The following is an 18,416-nucleotide window of genomic DNA, read 5'->3' on the forward strand; positions in this document are numbered from 1 at the left end:
GCCCCTTTTTTGTGAGTCTGTATAATGGCCTTAGCAGCTGCGCTAGGTGAGGTATAAAGGAACGCCAATAACCCAATATACCTAGAAACTCTTGCAGCTGCTTTGATGTTGTAGGGACTGGAAATGCCTGAACCTTATCTATAACAGCACTGGGTAGCACTTTGGTCTTTCCTGACCAAACCACCCCCAGGAATTTTACGGACAGGCCTGGACCTTGCACCTTTTGGGGATTTATAGCCCATCCCCTTTGTTGCAAATAGGCAGTTAATGAATCAGCTGCCTGTCCTACTACCTCCAGTGAGTCGGATGTCAACAGGAGATCATCAATATAATGATATAGGTTAACATCATCAGGTTTTCTCCAGTCAGCCAGGTCACGCGCCACTAGATTATGACAATACATTGGTGAATGCACGTACCCCTGTGGCAGGACCTGAAAGGTCCACTGCCTGCCTCCCCACGTAAACGCAAACTGATCTTGCGATTCCTCAGCAATTGGGATACTGAAGAATGCATTTGCTAGATCTAGGACACAATGATAGGTTTTTATCTCCCTACTCAATGTGTCCATCAGGGAAGCAATATTGGGTACGGCCGCATGAATAGGCGGCGTGACCTTATTTAATTCTCTGTAATCTACTGTCATCCTCCATGTGCCATCCGACTTTCGCACTGGCCATATGGGGGAGTTATACGGGCTGTGTGCAGGTCTTATAATGCCCACTTTTTCTAATTCCTGCACCGTTCTCGATATTTCATCTTGCCCACCCGGGAGTCTATACTGTCTAACATTAGTAATCCGGCGCGGTTTTGGCAGGCAAACAGGCTCATGTTTCGCATGGCCTCTTAATATTGCCTGCACCGCCCGGATACTGATACATCTTTGTCGAAGTCTGAACTCTCCCACAGTTGTTTGGAGAGCCAGACCCCATAGAATGTCTATGCCCAGGATGTATTCTTGGACTGGGGCAATAGACACCTTGTACTCCCGGGGTGGGAGACGCCCAACCCCCAATTTTAACCATGTTTGGGTGACAGGAATAGTCTGTCCCCCAAAACCACCAATCATCACTCTGTCGCCATGAAATTTTCCTGGATCTCCATAGATAATTGATGTTTCTGCTCCAGAATCCCACAGTCTCAATAACCAAGCCGGCACACTTTCTCTGGGCTTCTGCCGAAATCGTTGTACTAAATCCATTAATTCTGTTGCTGTGTATGGCCGAGCTGTCACATGTAAATGAGTGTGGGCAGGGGGCCATTGATCAGGTGGCACCCCTGCCGGTCTGTCCTGTACTTTTTTTGTTTTTTGGGTTATCACAGGACGGACCTCCAATGGATCAGTTTGAATTGGACATTCAAGGTCTGATTTGGATTTCTTGTTGTCCTGATCAACGAAGTCTGTTGATTCAGGAGCCTGGTCATCATTTATTGAAATATTACGAATTTGGCTTACAGGAAGATGTAGAATTGGCTTCTTCCCCGTTAAAACGCCAAGTTCGTGCTCTAACTTTTCAATGCGATCTTTCAAAAGTTGATTTTCGGTTTCTAAAGTATTATTTCTTGAGTCCGCATGATTTAAAGCGGTTAATAGTGGCCATGCCACCATGGAGGCAGCCAATTGTCTTTCTTTGGTGATGAGAATGTCCTTGCCAAGTCCTTGAAAATAGTCTGCCATGCGATATGGGGAGAGATTGCCCATAACACGTAAGGGACCCCATTTTTCAATGATGGCAGCTAACTCGTAATAGGGCGATCCCTCAAACCCTGGGATCTGCCCTGGAATCATTTTCTCTAGGGGAGTATTGTTCTCCCCCTTGACCCATTTATAGAAATTCCACAGGAAAGACATGTTAATTTTAGAATATTCAGCCTGCCTGGCTCGCCAAGTGTATAACCAAGATGTTATAATTGCAATATGTATAACCAAGATGTTATAATTACAATATAATCAAAAGAGTAAGGCACAGCAAACAGGGATCACAAAAGAGAATAAGTAGAAGAGCTTACCCTTGGGTTGAGCTCACTAGAAGATATCAAAGAGGAGGATCTCCAGAAGAGATCCTTCCCCTCTGGTAGCCAGCTCTTAAATAGGTCCAGGAGGGGTGGAGCCTGGCTCCACCCCTTCCGGCAGCACAGGTGAATTGCCTTCACCTGTGCTCCTCTGGCTGACTCATGGCTCACCTCAGGTGATCAATCAGAGGTTCAGGCCGTGACTCAGCAGTTCCCATACAGTTGGCTTACAGTCATGGCCATAAGCCATGCAGGACTAAATTTATTAAGGAATTGCAGCATGTATAATTGTAGTCTTCAGGCTTGTATCACATGCACTGGTATTGAGCTGGAATGGGTTCTTAATGAATCCTTTCTTAAGGACAAGAAACAGTGTCAGTAATCCTGGAGTAGGAATACTAGACCCATTAGAAAATGAAAGCTTATATTCAGATACTTAGAAAAGCTTTTTACAGTTGTTGCTACTTACCCAAACAGAATCTTCTTCCCACTTGAAAAGTGAAAGCTTTTTTATTTCTATTTGTTTAGGCCAAATGTTTGAATAGTTCACCCTTAGATCTAATATACTTTTTTTAGATGACTGTACTACTTCAGCATACATTGATGCAGCTGAGGAAAGAACTTCATGTTGTGGGTCACCGGATATTTCCATAGAATATAAAGAAACCTCTAATAGCAAAAAATATCAGAAAGAAATGCAGTATACAGATAAAAACAGAATTTCAGGACAAGAGAATGGTGACATCCACAGTGAGCTGTATGAACAATATGCAAGAAAAGAAAGACAAGTTAAACCTTCAGAAAAACCTGGCAAAAGACCTGACTGGAACATAAACAAGCCTGAGAAAAGATACATTCCAGCATCAGAAAGATACCCCAAACCACTGCAAAAACAAAGGGAAGAAAATAAAGTAAGACGACAAATGGAGCTGCTTCAGTTGGTAGAAAGAAATACGCCTGGGAATCTCTACCAAAAAAAGGGTTGTTGCTCAGATGGGTCTCCTTCACCTCATGAAGAACTGAAGAATAAGGGACATAGAATCAGAAAGGTAACTATTTTTTCTCTAAGAACAGTGATTATTACTTTTTTTTAAGACTTATTTCACTCGGCTCTGGTTGGATATAATTCAATCTCTGAGAGTTTTCCTACCACCTCTCCTTTGTGTGAAGACCAGTATTACAGCAGTTTTGTTCAGCGTGGTTGGAAGAACATTAAATTTTTGTGGCTTAGCTTTCAGTATTAGTTCAATCTTCCAAAGTGTATATTCACTTTATTGATAATCATTATAGATTTATTAAGAAGTGTGTACAACTTCTGCTTGTGCCTTGAGCTCCATAGACGTAGAGAAGCAGACAGAACAAATAGATAGAAGAACTTATTAGTTTAACCGAGTTTGTAGATGCTACAAGTCTCTTTAATGCATGTCTTTGATAATATCTGTCTCCTGTGAGAGCTCAGATCATACAGTCCTCTCAGAATTTCAGAACAAACTTTTGTAATATGAGTGTTTAATATATTAAACATCAAGTTTTGTACTCATGGTTTTGACTTTTGTTTTTTTTTTTTCCCAGGAAGAACAACTCCGTAAGAATCATTTGAATGAAGAAAGGTATGTCAATATTCTGCATTAATGAATTTATAGTGAAATATGTACATTTTTCTTTCCTGATTTTTAATCTTTTTTATGAACTTAGATTCATCCAGTTGGCCACTGTAGTGCAGAATGTTTTCTCTCCACTGTTTATCAAGCTTTGGTGGGTGCTTTTATATTAACTGGAATTGTTTCATACAGATCTGACTCACCACCTGTTCCAGCAGTTAAGAATAGATTACAAGTACAACAAAAACAGATATGCACCAGGAAATTGGAAGTATATAACAACAGTAGAAGAGAGAAAAATACCAAGGCAGATGTGCAGCAGAAGAGCTTCCCTCCTGCGCTTCCAGAAGCTGGACGACCTCCTTCTTCACAGTTCATTCCATACGTTCGAACAAACGAAGTGTATTATCTCGATCCAGATGCACCAGTGACCAGACCTTCAACACACGGCCCGCAGTATCGACAGTGTAATGGTACTGCAGTGTATTGTGATCTGATTTGTGTAGAAGAGATGGTGCAGCACCTCAGTTTGAAGTTCTGCGCTTTGTTCCATTTGCTTTTACTGAAATTTGCCATAACCCGTTTTTGTCAGAGCGCTGTACAGAAAGCCTGTGCAACCAAAACACAAAGCACAAATTCATAAAAGAAAAAAACCAACATTTTTAATTCTTTTGTCTGGGTTTTTTGTCTAGTGAAATCTAATTGCACTTCTCTGGTATTGGTACATACGGCTTTTGGTTTCAGGAATCTAAGTGGTATTTGACTTAGTGATCATAATAAAATAGCAACCCAAACTTGATTTCTACAGGTTGTGAAAGTCTACTACCTCAGAATTTGAACAAATTTATAAGCGTGTTGTTTACTAATTTCATATATGTATTTATTTTTAGATTCTTACCAAGTGCCACGACAGATTTTTAGCTCTGATCACACTAGAGATCCTCTTCTAAATCCTGATGTAGTTAAAATAAGAGAGAGACAACAAGCGATTCTAAAAGGACTGTCAGAACTACGGCAGGTAAGTGAAGTCATTGCACAGGCACGTGTGCATACATACTAAGGTCAAAATGAACATTGCAAACTAGTACATAGTCACAAACGTTAGTCTTTAAGCCATTTTTTTCCATCATGTATGATTGGACCCTGACCTCTACCTTTATTTCTCTGTATTAATTTTGCTTTAGTAAATGCATTGCTTTCACCTGTGGACTCTCCATAGTCTCTCTTCAAGGAGTCTTTGGTCATCAGATTAACTATGAAACAGTGGAGAATTTTAGAAAACTTGAAACCAGGGGAATGGCTTTGTTAGCCTAACTGAATACCTGGAGGCTTGCTCATACATAGCTGTTATGTGTTACATGCATGTATCATGCAGTTGCAGCTGTTTTTACTTCAGGGTTTCTTCATTTTCTAGTAGCTGTGAAAGCCATTAACAAAGTGGGAACCTTTTAGCTTTTGTGTGTAAACATGCAGCAGCACATCCTAATACTTGTGACACTGTTCTAGGTCAAACAGTAATGCTGCCTTAGAACGTATGTAATGTTAGCACTGTAAGCCAGTACCTGTCAACCCAAATTCCTTCCCTTCTGAGCGTGCTGTGTTGTCCTGCTGGAAGCTGTGCACTTAAAAAGCAATGCATCTTAACAAATTGTTTTAAAGTAAAAAGCAGTGGCATGTTATTAGTTCAGACTGCTTGAAGGAGGCAGAGCATTCACATTCCTATTCCGTTCATTTCAGGGCCTCCTGCAGAAGCAAAAGGAGTTGGAGTCAGGTCTAATTCCTGTTAAAGCTCAAGAAGAGAACTTTATTTCACCATTTTGAAAGGTACTTAAGACTGTCCTGAATTATTTGAATGTAGAAGCACAGCATTTTGCTACTGTAATTGTGAACTATATTATTTTTATTAAATAAATTATTATGCAATTTTTGATAGGATTACAGGGTCACTTTACTTTTACTATTACTTTTCAACACGAAAATAAATTTAACTACATTTTCAGAATGGTCCTTGTGCTGCCTGAAGACACGTCCCTTTAGTATAGACACCAAAAGACTGTGAAAAGTTGCTACCTGGATTGTTGTGGTACTGTGCATTTTTTTTTAATAAATAAGATTCACGATTCATTGTGAACGGCTTTAAGAGAGGGGATGGATATTTTTAAATACAGGAAACAGATTGTACTTTATTATCCATTATATTATCATTATATTCATTATTTACCACTGCAGAAATGCTGTCTCCCACCCCAACTGAAAGAGGATAGTGACACTTAATACCATATGGTATTAATAATGGACTGAGTCCACGACAGCAGAATTCAGTTTAAAGAAGTCAGCTTAAAAACAAAGGTCTGAACAGCTCAGCATTCAATGCTTCCTCCTTCCTGGAGTTAAACATTAGATTCATTTCCTTTTGGGCTTCAAGATACAGGATAATTTGAGGTAGAAGAATTTTTCTTCTAGAGGTTCTGCAGAAGGTGCCTAATCTGAATTCATTTTAGTTGAGATACATGATAAAATACTACAAAACCCCCAAACTGAGTTTTTTCAGCAGCAACTGTTCTAAAAAATAGAATATGAAAGTATCTTACCAGCAGCAGCTAAGGGAATGAAAGCAGACTCTGTCCTCTCCACTTGCATGCCAAGTCTCGTACAAGGTGAGCCCACAGTTGACGACGGACTTGGTAGAATGGTTTTTCACAAAGTCCATTCAAGTTTGTTGATAAAGAGACAAGAGTACTTACATGTAAGTGGTAAGGGGCAGAGGTATATACCAGTCTTGTCATGGTTTGTCCTTAATTTAAGGAAGTGAGTCAAACAAGCATTCAAGACTGAATGGTGTTTTCTCTGCTCTTCCAAAGCCTATAATTTTTAACCAATTCTATATAGGCCAACTAACTTTGAGTTTACAGTTATGTAGTTTCAAACACTATTACCCATTTCTAAACCACCCGTCATTCAAACACTAAGATCAAATTACAAAACAGCAAAGAAATACGACGTTAGACAATTTGAAAACAAGTAAACACAGAAGTCAGCACATTAGCATATGTACAAACACAAATTGTACCACGGGTAGCAGTGAGACAACCCCAGCTGTGTACCTTCAAGTTACTGTTACCCAGCAGCCTTGAGATGATGCATGAGCTGAGTCAAATAAAGACTTGCCTCAGGAAAGTAAGGTTAACTCAGCAAATGTGAAATTTGAAAGGTCAAGCTAAAAAAAAGATAGAACTCTACATGCAGAGTAATACCAAATCTAAGAAGCAGGAAAGCACCAGGAATCACTGTGCAGGAGGAAGTAGGGCAGGAGGCAGGTTGAATTACTGAGGTCACTAAAACATCCCTGCTGTAGTTATAAGGGGAAGATACAAGTTTTAAGATCATTCTGATATTGCTCTAGTAATTACACCAAGTGAACTGCTAGTTATGAAGTAAAGTTTGGCCACGTTTCTTCTGTATTTTGAAGACAGCATAAAAACCACAGACAAGGCAGCGTGTTAGCAAGTCCCTTGTGCATTAACAGTTTATTTTGTTTCTGTAATGGAACTGCACCATTTGTTAATCTACTTGAGGTATTTTGCCAAAATCCAGTAAATAAAATAACTACACTGCCTTATAGCTATGTAAAAACATTCGTACAAAATTGTGTCAAATAAATACATACGTTTTGATATTTATGTAAAGAAAAGTGAATTGGATACTTACAGTTAAAAAAACTCGCCATTTCATATATTTTAGGCAAACATTCAATTTTACATTAAAACAGACTTCAAACTGAAACCTATGTACAGGTCAAATACAAATGTAGAAACTTAAAAGTGCCAACAACCAAGATAATTCAAGTACAATAAATGTTAAAAATATATATTTATTTCAATTTTCAGATGCTTCCAACAGGTGCAGGCCATCACGGTTTAAATAAGATCAGAAAAAACTTTGAGATAAAGGACAAGAAATGTTTTGTTCCAGAATAAAATAGAAATTGTTAATCCAACGTTTTAGAAACAGGAAGTCCACAGCAACTTATAAAAAAGACAAGTTTATTTCCGTTTTGAATATGGCCTGGAAGAATCACAGTTTTTATCCCAACCACCAGGCAGTGACGATTTCTCTGTATCCCTGCTCTGACTGTAAGCAGATAGAAAATAACTGCCCCCTTCTTGGTTTTGACTTGTAGAAGGTGGGTATGTTGTTCCCAGGAAAGTCTGATGGGTGAGCACATTAAAGTGACTGAACTGATGAGACATGTTTAATGGTCTGCTGTAAACCTGGAAATTATTGAAAGGAGCTCGTTCAACTGAACTGTGGTTTTCTCCTTCAGCAGAGCGCGTTGTAGAAACCGGAGTAACTGGCTGTCTCTCTTCCATGTCAATTTTAGAAGACTTTTCCATCAAACTCTTTCGTGATTCAGGAGATAACTCTGACACACAGCTCTTTTTTGCATCTACTCCCTGTGAGCTCTCGGTCTCAGTCTGCAAAGTTTCCAAATGGGTATCGTATTTAGAGGCATCATTGCAGATTTCTATTTGTGATGCTTCATCCCCTGAATCCAGAGACATGTCCTCCTCATCCTTTACATCATTTTCTACATAAACTGCATTAAAAAAAGAAAAAGAAATTCCTATTCTATTGAAATACAAACTTTTGTTAGAAAATTTACACACTACTCACAGAGTGTTATGCTTCAGGTCTGCAAGTCCAGTATCACTTAAGTCTTGGTCTTCTGCCACTCTTGTTCACTTACTCAACATACACACTTAACCCTCTGATTCCAGTTATTCCGATGCTAAAAGCTTCTGAGCATTGTGTTCATGTTTAGTGTTGGGAAACCCCAACTCCAATGGGGCTTATGTCAAAACAGCATCTAAAGTTACACAGGAGGTCAGTATTTGATCAGACAATTACAGGACTACAACTCCCGCTACCTCAGGTGTTTGTCTAGTTTCTGAGCCACCTTAACGATGACAGCTTATCCTTCTGAAAACAGACAGCCACACCTTTTTGGCATATGCCTGCTTTCCAGGATAGCTTGTTAGCCTGTAATTCTGTATTTAAGATCTCCTTTGGTGCTCCATCCCTGCTGCTGTTCCCCCTTAGTTTAAAGCAGTAGCTTAAGAGCTGGGCTGGGTTTTCTTTACAATCTCTCACATTCATTTACACAAAGACACTAATTCAAGGACCTCCACCCCACACCTCTAATTAGCTGAAGAAACGATGAATGTTTTTAATGTATTACCTGATTGTCTTTCCTGAGCAGAGGGAGATGGGCTGTCTTCTTCATTAACTGAGTTGTGATACCCAACAAGACTTGTAAAATTTTGCATGAAGTCATCGACAGTAGCAACAACTATGCCATTATCAGCATAATTTGAAAGTGGCTTGAGATTCTTTTCTAAATACATAGAAGGACACTTTGTATTACGATTTAGCACTACTACCGTAAGAGGGAGAAAGATAGTCATATTTGTTTGTAACCTGTTAAGAAGACAACGTGTCGCTGTTGTATGTTTTGAGACTGAAGCCTGATAAGACATTCTAATTCTGGTGCATTTCGAGTTTGTGAATCACAGTTATGGTAAGACAGAATTTCAACCAAGTGCTTCTTCCGATAGGTGTTCAGCAGGGTCAGCAGACTCAGGGCGTTAGCATTCAGTCTGTGATGGAAAAAAATATCAGACATTTGATGTAAGGTCACTCTAAACGTTAAAATTCAGTTAAAAGATGAACATAACATTAAGTTCTACTTCACTGAGATTTTGAGAGCGTAACGAAAGCTGAAGATTTTAGCAACTGTATGAAAGATCACTGCTTACCTCCCCAGCTCTTTAAGTTTTTTTTGCATTTTGCAGTGGACTTTCCAGTGCCATTTTCCATCTGGGGTACTGAGATCCTCCAGAAACTGTAAGAACTGTTTTAGTTTATCTGTTCAGGAGATGAGATAAATTTCACAATCAGCAAACTGAAAAACACTGTTTCAACATATACATAAAAGGGGAGAGATGTTTTGGTTTTTTGAGTTTTCACCAAAGCACAACACAACTATGAGCACTGCCCCAATACTTTAGGTTTTATTCCTAGATGATTAGCCCACAAAAATATTCCAAAGCAGAGAGGTTTTGCTTTGAAGCCTAGCAGTGGTATCTGCTTTCAAAACAGCTGATTCAGTCAGCATGATCTGCCTTCTTAAAATATCTGTGAGATCTGGTAACTAAAGATAAATATTCAATTTCAGATATAGAAAATTTGAAAGAACACAGATTTCCAGTAACTTTTTTACCACATTATTCATGGTTCTGAGTAAGGAATAAAAGGCCTTGTATACATAGTAGACAAACTTCAAAAGCCAAGATCTCCATGTTCACACATTCTCCAGACAGGCCAGTGAGTAAAAGATTCAGGTTCTCCAAAAAATTCACATCAGCTCTGAGTAAGACAGTTTTCTCACATCTTTAGAGTTCTGTGTTTTTAAAGCTCCAGAAAGCATCACACTTACCTGTTGTGATGCTCTCTGGATTAAGGACAGATTCATCTGACACAACAAAGCCACCCGACATGAAGAGTTCATTGTAAGTGTGATTTTTCACATCGTCCAAACTATCGACACCCGCAAAGCTGACACAAGAAAGCTTCTTCAAAGTTACTAAGCCTGGTACCTGTTTAAAAATCCAAAGGGGCACACGAGGGAAAAGAAAACAAAGATTGTTGCTGAAAAATAGATGAAGAATCTTCTTGTCAAACTTTAAAACATATCTAAAAATTATTTTCAATCTCTTGCTTTAGGGGGTGCTCTCAAAAACATTACAGGTGTTGGTTCAGGGATACCTAACGTCACTTTAACAGCTGCCTTCACTTGCTGTTACAGCAGTAGAGAACTAGAAACAGAACTACTGGAGCCTCAACAGAACTTAACAAGGACTAGGAAAAAGTATTAATTGCTAAAATGCACCAGAAGTATTCATCACCAACAATGTGCAGGTACAAGTAGTTATGGGTATGTGATCTAATAGGACTGGACACGGCCACAATTTTGTTTCTTTGAAAAGGCAGCTAATCAGACTGTTGTTTAAATATTAAGAGAGTAGCCTTGCTCACAGTGAGTTCTTCTGGCTATGCTTTGACAGTTATTTTCTGTGGTACACATTTACTTATGTGAAGTACCTTATGGATGAGGTTGTCGATGTCTTCATTTTGAATAATTATCAACAGTTTATCTAAAGCAGCTCTTCTTTTTAGGAACTGTTCTGGATGGCACTCTGTGTTACCTAACTTAGTAAGATACTCCTGACACCACAGAAGGAGATAGCGGGGGGAAAAAAAGAAAGGGAAAAGCTCATTAAGCCAAAGCATTCTCCAGAAGATGACAACATTAATAAGTTTCCCATTCAAATGAATTCCAGAGAGACAACTATTTTTGTCTTTCTAATGCATTAAACAGAAGGATGCCGCAACACAGAAACGGGCTGCTTTAGCAGGTCGGTCAGTCTTACAGAGTAGCATGGATGTGGCCAGCTGACAAGCTGACAGTCTATTAAGACTGCATGAAGTTTCAAGAAAACATGAATTTTTATAACTTCCATCTTGCACATTTAAATGCAGAATAACAGCAATCTCTAGAGCTACCCGGACAATTAACCAAAGGGGGAAAAACAAGAAGGAAAAAAAAAACAAACCCACACCACCACACATAACATCTTAGCAAGGACACGTGAAAATATCATCATACTCTTTCCAAAAACGTCCTCCCACAAGCCTAACCCTTCTGGCTGCACCTGCACAAGGACCCAAACTCCAACCAGTTCTGCTTTTCAAACAATAAGAATTAGGTGAATGCCAAATCAAGACAGACTGTCTGACAGCCTCAAACCAGAACTGTGGCAGGGCAGCCTGTTTTCGCCATTCACTGTAACAATTCAAACCTTTGTGAAACAAATTTTAGTTTCCCTTTTGTTTCAAGTCCAGTTTTCTAAATTCTGGTTTGAAAGCCACACCACTCTATTTAAACACTACAGAGAGGCTGAAATGGAACACATTTACCTTGATTTCTTTGCAGAGAATGCTTTCCTCCTCTTCATGAATATAAAATTTCACAGTGTTTTTCTGTACATCTTTAATAATCTCAACCAAACTGTTAAAAACTTCAGGTTTTAACTGGCTGATAAAATCAGAAAGAGCTGGTTGGTTTGAAATGTTTAAGTTCTCCGGGGATTTCTGAGTCTTTTCTGGTGACTCCATCCAATTACCACTGGAAGGTGTCTGATCAGACGTCAGCACAGCTTCTGCTTTAGCACTCACGTGTTCTACTTCTTCATTCACTATGGACAAGCTCGCTGACTGCTGCTCAACAGAATCAACATCTTCCACCACACTGTTACACAACTGCTCTGTTAACAGCGCCGTGTCAGAGTCCCTGCAGACAGGTAACACCTTGGGTGGAGGCTTCACTGCAGCACTCTGAACTACTTCTGCTGATGCAGGACTACAGTAAATTGATGGAGTACGTCTGGTGCACGAAGAGGACAAAACTACACTCTTCATTTTCTCACTCAGTGTCTCCACATATTCTTGCACAGAAACCTCTGATGTCTGTAAACATACATATTCAGAAAATCTCATTATCCTCTCTTGGCCCAAGATGACTGGTGTGAACACACCACTCACATAAGAAATATTTTTTTCCTGCAAAATTTCCTGAATCTTTTTTACAAAGAGACTGTATTCTTCTAATATTACAGTCTCTACTATTGCACTTATGGAATGCTGTGTTGTAAAAGGGTGATCTGCTAGCTCACATTCATCTTCAAGTTTCTCCACTTGTCTTGTATAAAGTCCATCTTCTGCTGTCCCCTTTTGCGTGTCTGAAAATGGAGAGTATGGAAACTGATAATCGTAACTTCTCTGTCTATTTATTACCCGGGGGTCACTGGGGAAGGCATCCTTTGGTGGTAAACACACCAGCGGTTCTTCTGGTGATTTCAGACCTATACAGGAAGAGTTAATCATCATCATCATCTCATGTTGGAAAGTGACAGCAGATATATATAGCACAACCTAAAAAATACAGGCTTTTGGTTTTTGTTTCTTCAAATCTAACAAAGTTATAAGCAGAAAACCAGAAGATTTCTGTAGCAGAGGCAGTAACCAAAACAGCATTAGCCATTTTTAAAAGTTAGTGTTCTTCTGGAATTGAATTGGAATCAGATTTAGAAGTTAAATGCACTCCCTAATCTGAAGCCCATCCACATCTAAAAGGAAAACATTTGCCACTAGCAGGATCTCTTTTGCATGGTGTCAACATCATCTCACAGTTACTTCATACCTCTACAGAAACCAGAAGTGTTCCATTTTATTTCCTTCATCAATAAAACTACATGTTCTTCCTTCATCCTCCAAAGCTCAACCTTCCAGTCAAAGCAAATTTCTCATTTTCTTTAAAAACACTATGAACAGATATAAATCAGGCAATTTCAATTTGAACCTGGTTTTCTGTTGCTCTGTGACTTTAGCATACTTCAGCATATTACAGCAGAACTGCCAGGTCACAGCCTAAGCCAATGGCTGAGCACCAGGTGAGAAGGCAGGGCGAACCCAAGCAGGGCACCTGAGTGACCAGGAGCCTGGATCTGCCCCTCCTCACTCTCATTTAAGGGGCAGCTCTCTCTCCAAGAAGTAGACAGAAACTGCACTTCTCTCAAATTGTCAGTGGTTGTTGGAAGGACTGAGCTCATTTTTTCTTCTTCTAACAGTCCACAGCACTCATGGCTCAGTAGAAGGCACTGTCATCACCTTCCTCTGCCTCACACGTCAGTTTAGTTTAGAAGAATTAGGGAAATTCAGTATCAGATCATGATGTTAACAGAGTAACTCACTTTGAGCTTGTTAGATGTAAGCTACTATATATGATATATATGAGGCTATATATATGATACTTGAGCTACTGAACACTTACTAACCTACACTACTGTAATTAAGAAATAGTATTATAAGGAACTCTTAGCAGGAAGATTTGAAATTGCTATAGCTTTAAATTTGATGCTATTTTCATGTAACATCTTACATTTTGTTACAGGCAGTTAGAAACCAATTTTACCAGTGAAAGAAGAAACACATAATTCACTCGTGCTTATTTAAGAATTTCTGTAACAATGGCATTAGGAAAAAGTCTTCACGATACACACTAAGAACACATACTGCACTGATTAGCTTTTTTCAAATGCTATTATTTAGTTTTCTGGAAATAAATATTGCTTTAAAAACAAAAAGGGAGGGAGAGGGGGGGAGGACAGGGGAGAAGGAGAAAGGGAAGAGATTAAGACCTGTAAAAAAACTGCAAAGATCTTCTAACAGAAAGATGCTGCTGGATATAAATACCACTCCAATGTATTTGTGTAAGTTTATTTTGTAATTTAAAATAGAGCTGCCTTGACTGAAATAGAATTTCCTGAAGGCAGTGTCCTTCACAGACATACATCGTTGGGTCACAGGTCTCCATGCACACATGAAAAAAAAAATGCATCAGCAGGTAGTAAAACACAAATATAGAATTCAACAGCTTTTAAAGCACGAATGACTTCCTATTCTTCCTCAGTAATACGCTGTAACCAAATATGTGAAATAAACAAGAAAAAAATCCTGCCAGAAAGCAACCTTAGAAAAAAGAGCGGTTTAAGAGCTTATTACTGTTCTTGCAGACTAAGACTCAGATTTTTCACTGCTTAGAAGAATTCTTTCCACAGCATCTCCACTCTGGAGTCTATTTTGAAATCAAATTCAAAACACACATGACAAAGAAAGCATCCTATTTTTTAGCATCTAAGATGAATGTCATCAAAAGCCTTCACTTTGAGAATATTTATTGAGGTATTAATCTTTTCTTACAAGAGAAGGTACAAACAAGAGCAAATACCATTTTTTGCTGAGCATCTCAAAGAACAGCCCCCGGTTTGAATCAAGGTCAAGTTAGGATGCATTAGTTCAAACACGCATAAGTTAGCCTTCAAAAATAAGACTGAGGTTTGCTTGCTGTTGTCAGAAGTTTAGATCATGCAGTCATGAAGAAATGTGAAAAACATGATACAGAAGTAGTCAAAATGAGTTGGGAACCCACGAACAACTCTCCTCAACACTTCCTGACGTTGTCAGGGTACATGCGAGACAACCCCCTTCACACCTCAAGTCACAAACTATTAAGAGTTCTTAGAATTAAGTTCAGTTGAACAATGAGCTCTGTATCAAAATATGTTTTTATTTAAAGAGAAAACAGAGAGATCACTAATTTGCTCTTCTGCAGTTGTGCAAGAATGAAAGAGGAAGACTGATGTTCTCTGAATTCCTTTCTACAACTTCCTTTCTATAAAACCAAACCAAAAAAAAGCAACGCATACATCCTCTGGCTTTAGAAAGCCATCAGTTTCAGAAAGAAATGAACCTGCCTTTGAGTTATACTACAGAATATCAATTTTCTAAAATGGGATTTCAAAGCCCTCTTGAAGACACTAAATAGAAATACATGCCCAATTAAAAGTGCTAGTTGTCCGGAACACTAAAGGCTTTTTGACCCTTCTATAGCTTTCTTGATGTACTTCAGTAAAAAGGGACCACTTGCCGAACAGCACATTATTGATCTTGCTTTCTGATGAAAATTCAATCTAAGGTGAGAATAAAAGCTGCTCAGTAGTTCAGGCTGTAATGACATACGGAATCCCCCCAGCACATACTCTTCTCTCACCTGTTTGTTTATCTTCATATTTTTCCAGCTGGTCCTCCTGATCTTTTCCTATCCCTCCTGAAGGAGAGCAGCAGTTAGCATTAGCAGAATTTCTTCGCATACTGCACCTTCTACAAGATCACATTACAGAGCCAGTCAATACTTATTGCAGGGAGAGCTAATTTCAAGAAACTCAAATCCAGTCATGCTCAAGACGACCTCTTTCACCTCTGAAATAGCACTTCCCCTCTTCTTTCTTCTTCTTTCTTGAAGAAAATTTCTTCTAGAAGAACCCCTCCAGTATCAAGAACCACATCCTGTATTCACGTGCTAGCTAGCTCAGCAGCCGTAACCACATCTGCCGATATGCACACAGTGGCCAAGCCAGTAGCAGGAAAAGAAATAACCGCCTATCCAAACAATTTTACAGTCCTCAAGCCCTTAAAGAAAACACAGAGATCAAGCTATCATTTCTTTAAAAAGCCTAAGCATACTGTAGAAGGAAACCTATTTTCCTTGCCTTCCTCCCTTCTCAGCCAAGCACACAAAGAAGCCACAGAGCTACATGACCAGATGAACATCACAAGTGTCAGAGATCTCCAGGTCCCTCAAATGAGATGAGAAAGAAGTATGTTTTCACTCAGAGAATGCAGTTAACACAGTCTGTGTGGGCTTAATCGTGAGGCCTCAATTCATAGCCCTGAATCTACAACTTCTCGTCTATTCCTACACGCCAGTTTCCACACCCTTCAAAATCCATTATTTTATGTTTTCCCAAGACCTGGTATTGTTGAGTCATCAAGAACTACAACAAGAAGCTTCTTGTATAATCTTAAGTTTTAAATGTTTAGATACAAAGACTTCAAGGTGCCTCTATTAGAAGCATGTGATGCAGTAAGAAGTAGACAGCTTTCTGTAAGGATAACACATTTTTCATGACTTCTGATTACTAGTTGCAATTATTCATCAATCCTATCCCTCAGCAAAACACAGTGAGTTCAAAGGCAGAATTCAAAACAGTTATGTGTACTTCACCACATAAGTACTCAGGCATTCACATTTCTGAACTACATCACTGTACCCAAAGAAGTACTTTTCCACAAGTAGCTGTTCTTATCCAGTAGATTTGTTTATTATTCAAATAGCAGGAACAAGTGCATGGAAATCTGCATGCCTGTGTACCAACAGGTGCCCCAAGAATGGGATCTACGAAATGTACAAACCCTCAGAATATGTTATATTTCACTACGTGCAGCAAGGTAACAGTTAAAGCCATCTTACCCGTAATTGGAATAAGTCTCCAGGGCATTGCAACCTCTGTGTTATTTGAGCTGGAGTGATGCCTGCGATAAACATGTTCTACAGGTGTACTAGGACAGGGACTGTAGTCTTCAAAGCTACTTACACTTCCAGTGCTTGCTTCCTAGAAGATACAAATTCTCAGTTTACAGCTGTTTTATTAAGCCTTTATCTACTGAACAGCTAATGATACGACCCATGTTCACCAGCACACTGGAAATGTTGCTGTTGGTCAAATCAAGTCAAAGTTAGAAATGCTGACATCAGGTACTGCTGCATTTCATTTATCTGTCCAATTCTTTCCAAGGCAGTGACAGACCATCAGCAAAGATGCCAAAAGTAAATAAGGCAGTCATAAGCACATGCCATAAAGTACAGAAGTTGTGGGAAGAAGGGGAAAGAAACAAAAAGAGGGGAGGGGAAAAAGAAAAGAAAAAAAGAACACCTGCTCCTTCACCATTTTTAGGCTGTTGTCTTGATAGCTGACTAAAGGAATCTTCAAATAGTATTAAACTCGTAAGTAAACCAAATTCACCTAGCATTCCAGACTGTCAAAGGCAAGAGCACAAACACAGGTAGGACAAACTCTTCCTTGTGCACAATTAAGAAACTGGGCTTTGTGTGGAAGTATCAGTAACAGAGACCACAGAACAACCATTCTGTACAGAAATGTGAACAACTGGGGTACTCTGATCCCTAAGCACAAGGCTTTCTTGAAAGGGTGTCTAACTGAAGTTGCACAGTATTGTGAGAAGTATGCATGGAACACGTCTTCTCCACCCAACTGCACCAAGAAGGCACATAAAGAGAACTAGGCGTGCAGAAACTCTACTCCCAACAGAAGACAACTGCCCAACCAACTTCAGTATCTGCAGAACCACGATGGATCCTCCACTGCACACATTTTTGTCTCTGCCAGACACCGCCAGAGAGACAGGAACAAGCACAACTCCTCCAAAGTACAGGACTGAAAGGTAAGGATTGGGGGATTCTCACTTGTGTTCACAAGTGAGTGGTACTCTCCTGTCTGCTCCTATAAAGTAGGAAGTGGAATACACTTCGAAAAAGTTGGGCCAAGACTAACTCCCAAAACTGGAGCAAGGACTAAAATGAAGGGCTGATGGTTAAGCAGCAAGAATTACTTCCTGAAGCTCCATCACTAGGAAAGTTCGCTACCACAAACCACAGAAACAGTTATCTAAGGTAAGCTGTTACCATTGTGGTGTGGGTTTTTGTTGCTTTATTTTTTGGCTATTTTTAAAAGCACTCCAGAATCTATAAAGCACCTTGAGTTTACCAGGACAATTGACTTGATTTTGCCAATTTGTTCTACCAACAGAAGACAGTGCTATTATTAAAATGTAATACAGTTCTCGTTCTACTTCCTTATACAGCTATGCTTGTGTAAGATACATCCACAACCAACTCTAAGTATCAGAGTGTGGCTCAACTTCTTTCAGTTTCTTTCCTATAACAAGATACGCCGAAGAAAGTCTTGGAACTATACTGTCTCTGACCAACTTACTTATTTTTTTGGTTTGCATTGGTGGGAGAAGGGAGAAGAGATCAAAGCATAAGCTTTGAAGGAAAGGATCTCGACTTAAATCCAGAGGAGCCTGGTCAAAAAAAGCTCCTTTAATGCCTGCAAAAGGACTTCACAATCAAAACAAGCTGTCACACTCAAATCACCTGTCACGTCTGCAAGGTTAAGGAAAATACAGGAACATAAGCAAAGGATGGCTATGAACACTGAACAATGTCAGAGCTGCCATCAGCGGATTTTTGAGCCCCACAGC

The 18,416-nt window shown here is 39.3% G+C and overlaps 2 protein-coding genes across 7 annotated transcripts in view; one reads left to right on the forward strand and one right to left on the reverse strand.

The window, feature by feature from the left end:
* Nucleotides 1–7,005, forward strand: part of CCDC66 (coiled-coil domain containing 66) — a 48,320-nt gene extending 41,315 nt beyond the window's left edge. For 2 of the 3 annotated variants that reach the window (XM_048956936.1, XM_048956934.1), the window contains 5 exons: nt 2,590–3,062; nt 3,586–3,623; nt 3,807–4,087; nt 4,505–4,632; nt 5,352–7,005. In XM_048956936.1, the coding sequence (XP_048812893.1) occupies nt 2,590–3,062; nt 3,586–3,623; nt 3,807–4,087; nt 4,505–4,632; nt 5,352–5,435 (1,004 nt within the window). In that variant the 3' untranslated portion in view covers nt 5,436–7,005. The remainder of the gene's footprint in view (nt 1–2,589; nt 3,063–3,585; nt 3,624–3,806; nt 4,088–4,504; nt 4,633–5,351) is intronic. The other variant, XM_048956935.1, reaches the window with a different exon arrangement.
* A 123-nt stretch (nt 7,006–7,128) lies between these two features.
* Nucleotides 7,129–18,416, reverse strand: part of TASOR (transcription activation suppressor) — a 28,784-nt gene continuing 17,496 nt past the window's right edge. For 2 of the 4 annotated variants that reach the window (XM_048956929.1, XM_048956926.1), the window contains exons 16-24: nt 16,603–16,744; nt 15,343–15,399; nt 11,652–12,595; nt 10,776–10,898; nt 10,111–10,270; nt 9,431–9,539; nt 9,093–9,271; nt 8,854–9,009; nt 7,129–8,211 (exon numbers count right to left, since the gene is read on the reverse strand). In XM_048956929.1, the coding sequence (XP_048812886.1) occupies nt 7,658–8,211; nt 8,854–9,009; nt 9,093–9,271; nt 9,431–9,539; nt 10,111–10,270; nt 10,776–10,898; nt 11,652–12,595; nt 15,343–15,399; nt 16,603–16,744 (2,424 nt within the window). In that variant the 3' untranslated portion in view covers nt 7,129–7,657. Of the gene's footprint in view, nt 8,482–8,853; nt 9,010–9,092; nt 9,272–9,430; nt 9,540–10,110; nt 10,271–10,775; nt 10,899–11,651; nt 12,596–15,342; nt 15,400–16,602; nt 16,745–18,416 lie in introns of all 4 variants that reach the window. The other 2 variants (XM_048956928.1, XM_048956927.1) reach the window with 2 other exon arrangements.

Source organism: Lagopus muta, chromosome 11, assembly GCF_023343835.1.
Source record: "Lagopus muta isolate bLagMut1 chromosome 11, bLagMut1 primary, whole genome shotgun sequence".
Classification (NCBI taxonomy): Eukaryota; Metazoa; Chordata; class Aves; order Galliformes; family Phasianidae; genus Lagopus; species Lagopus muta.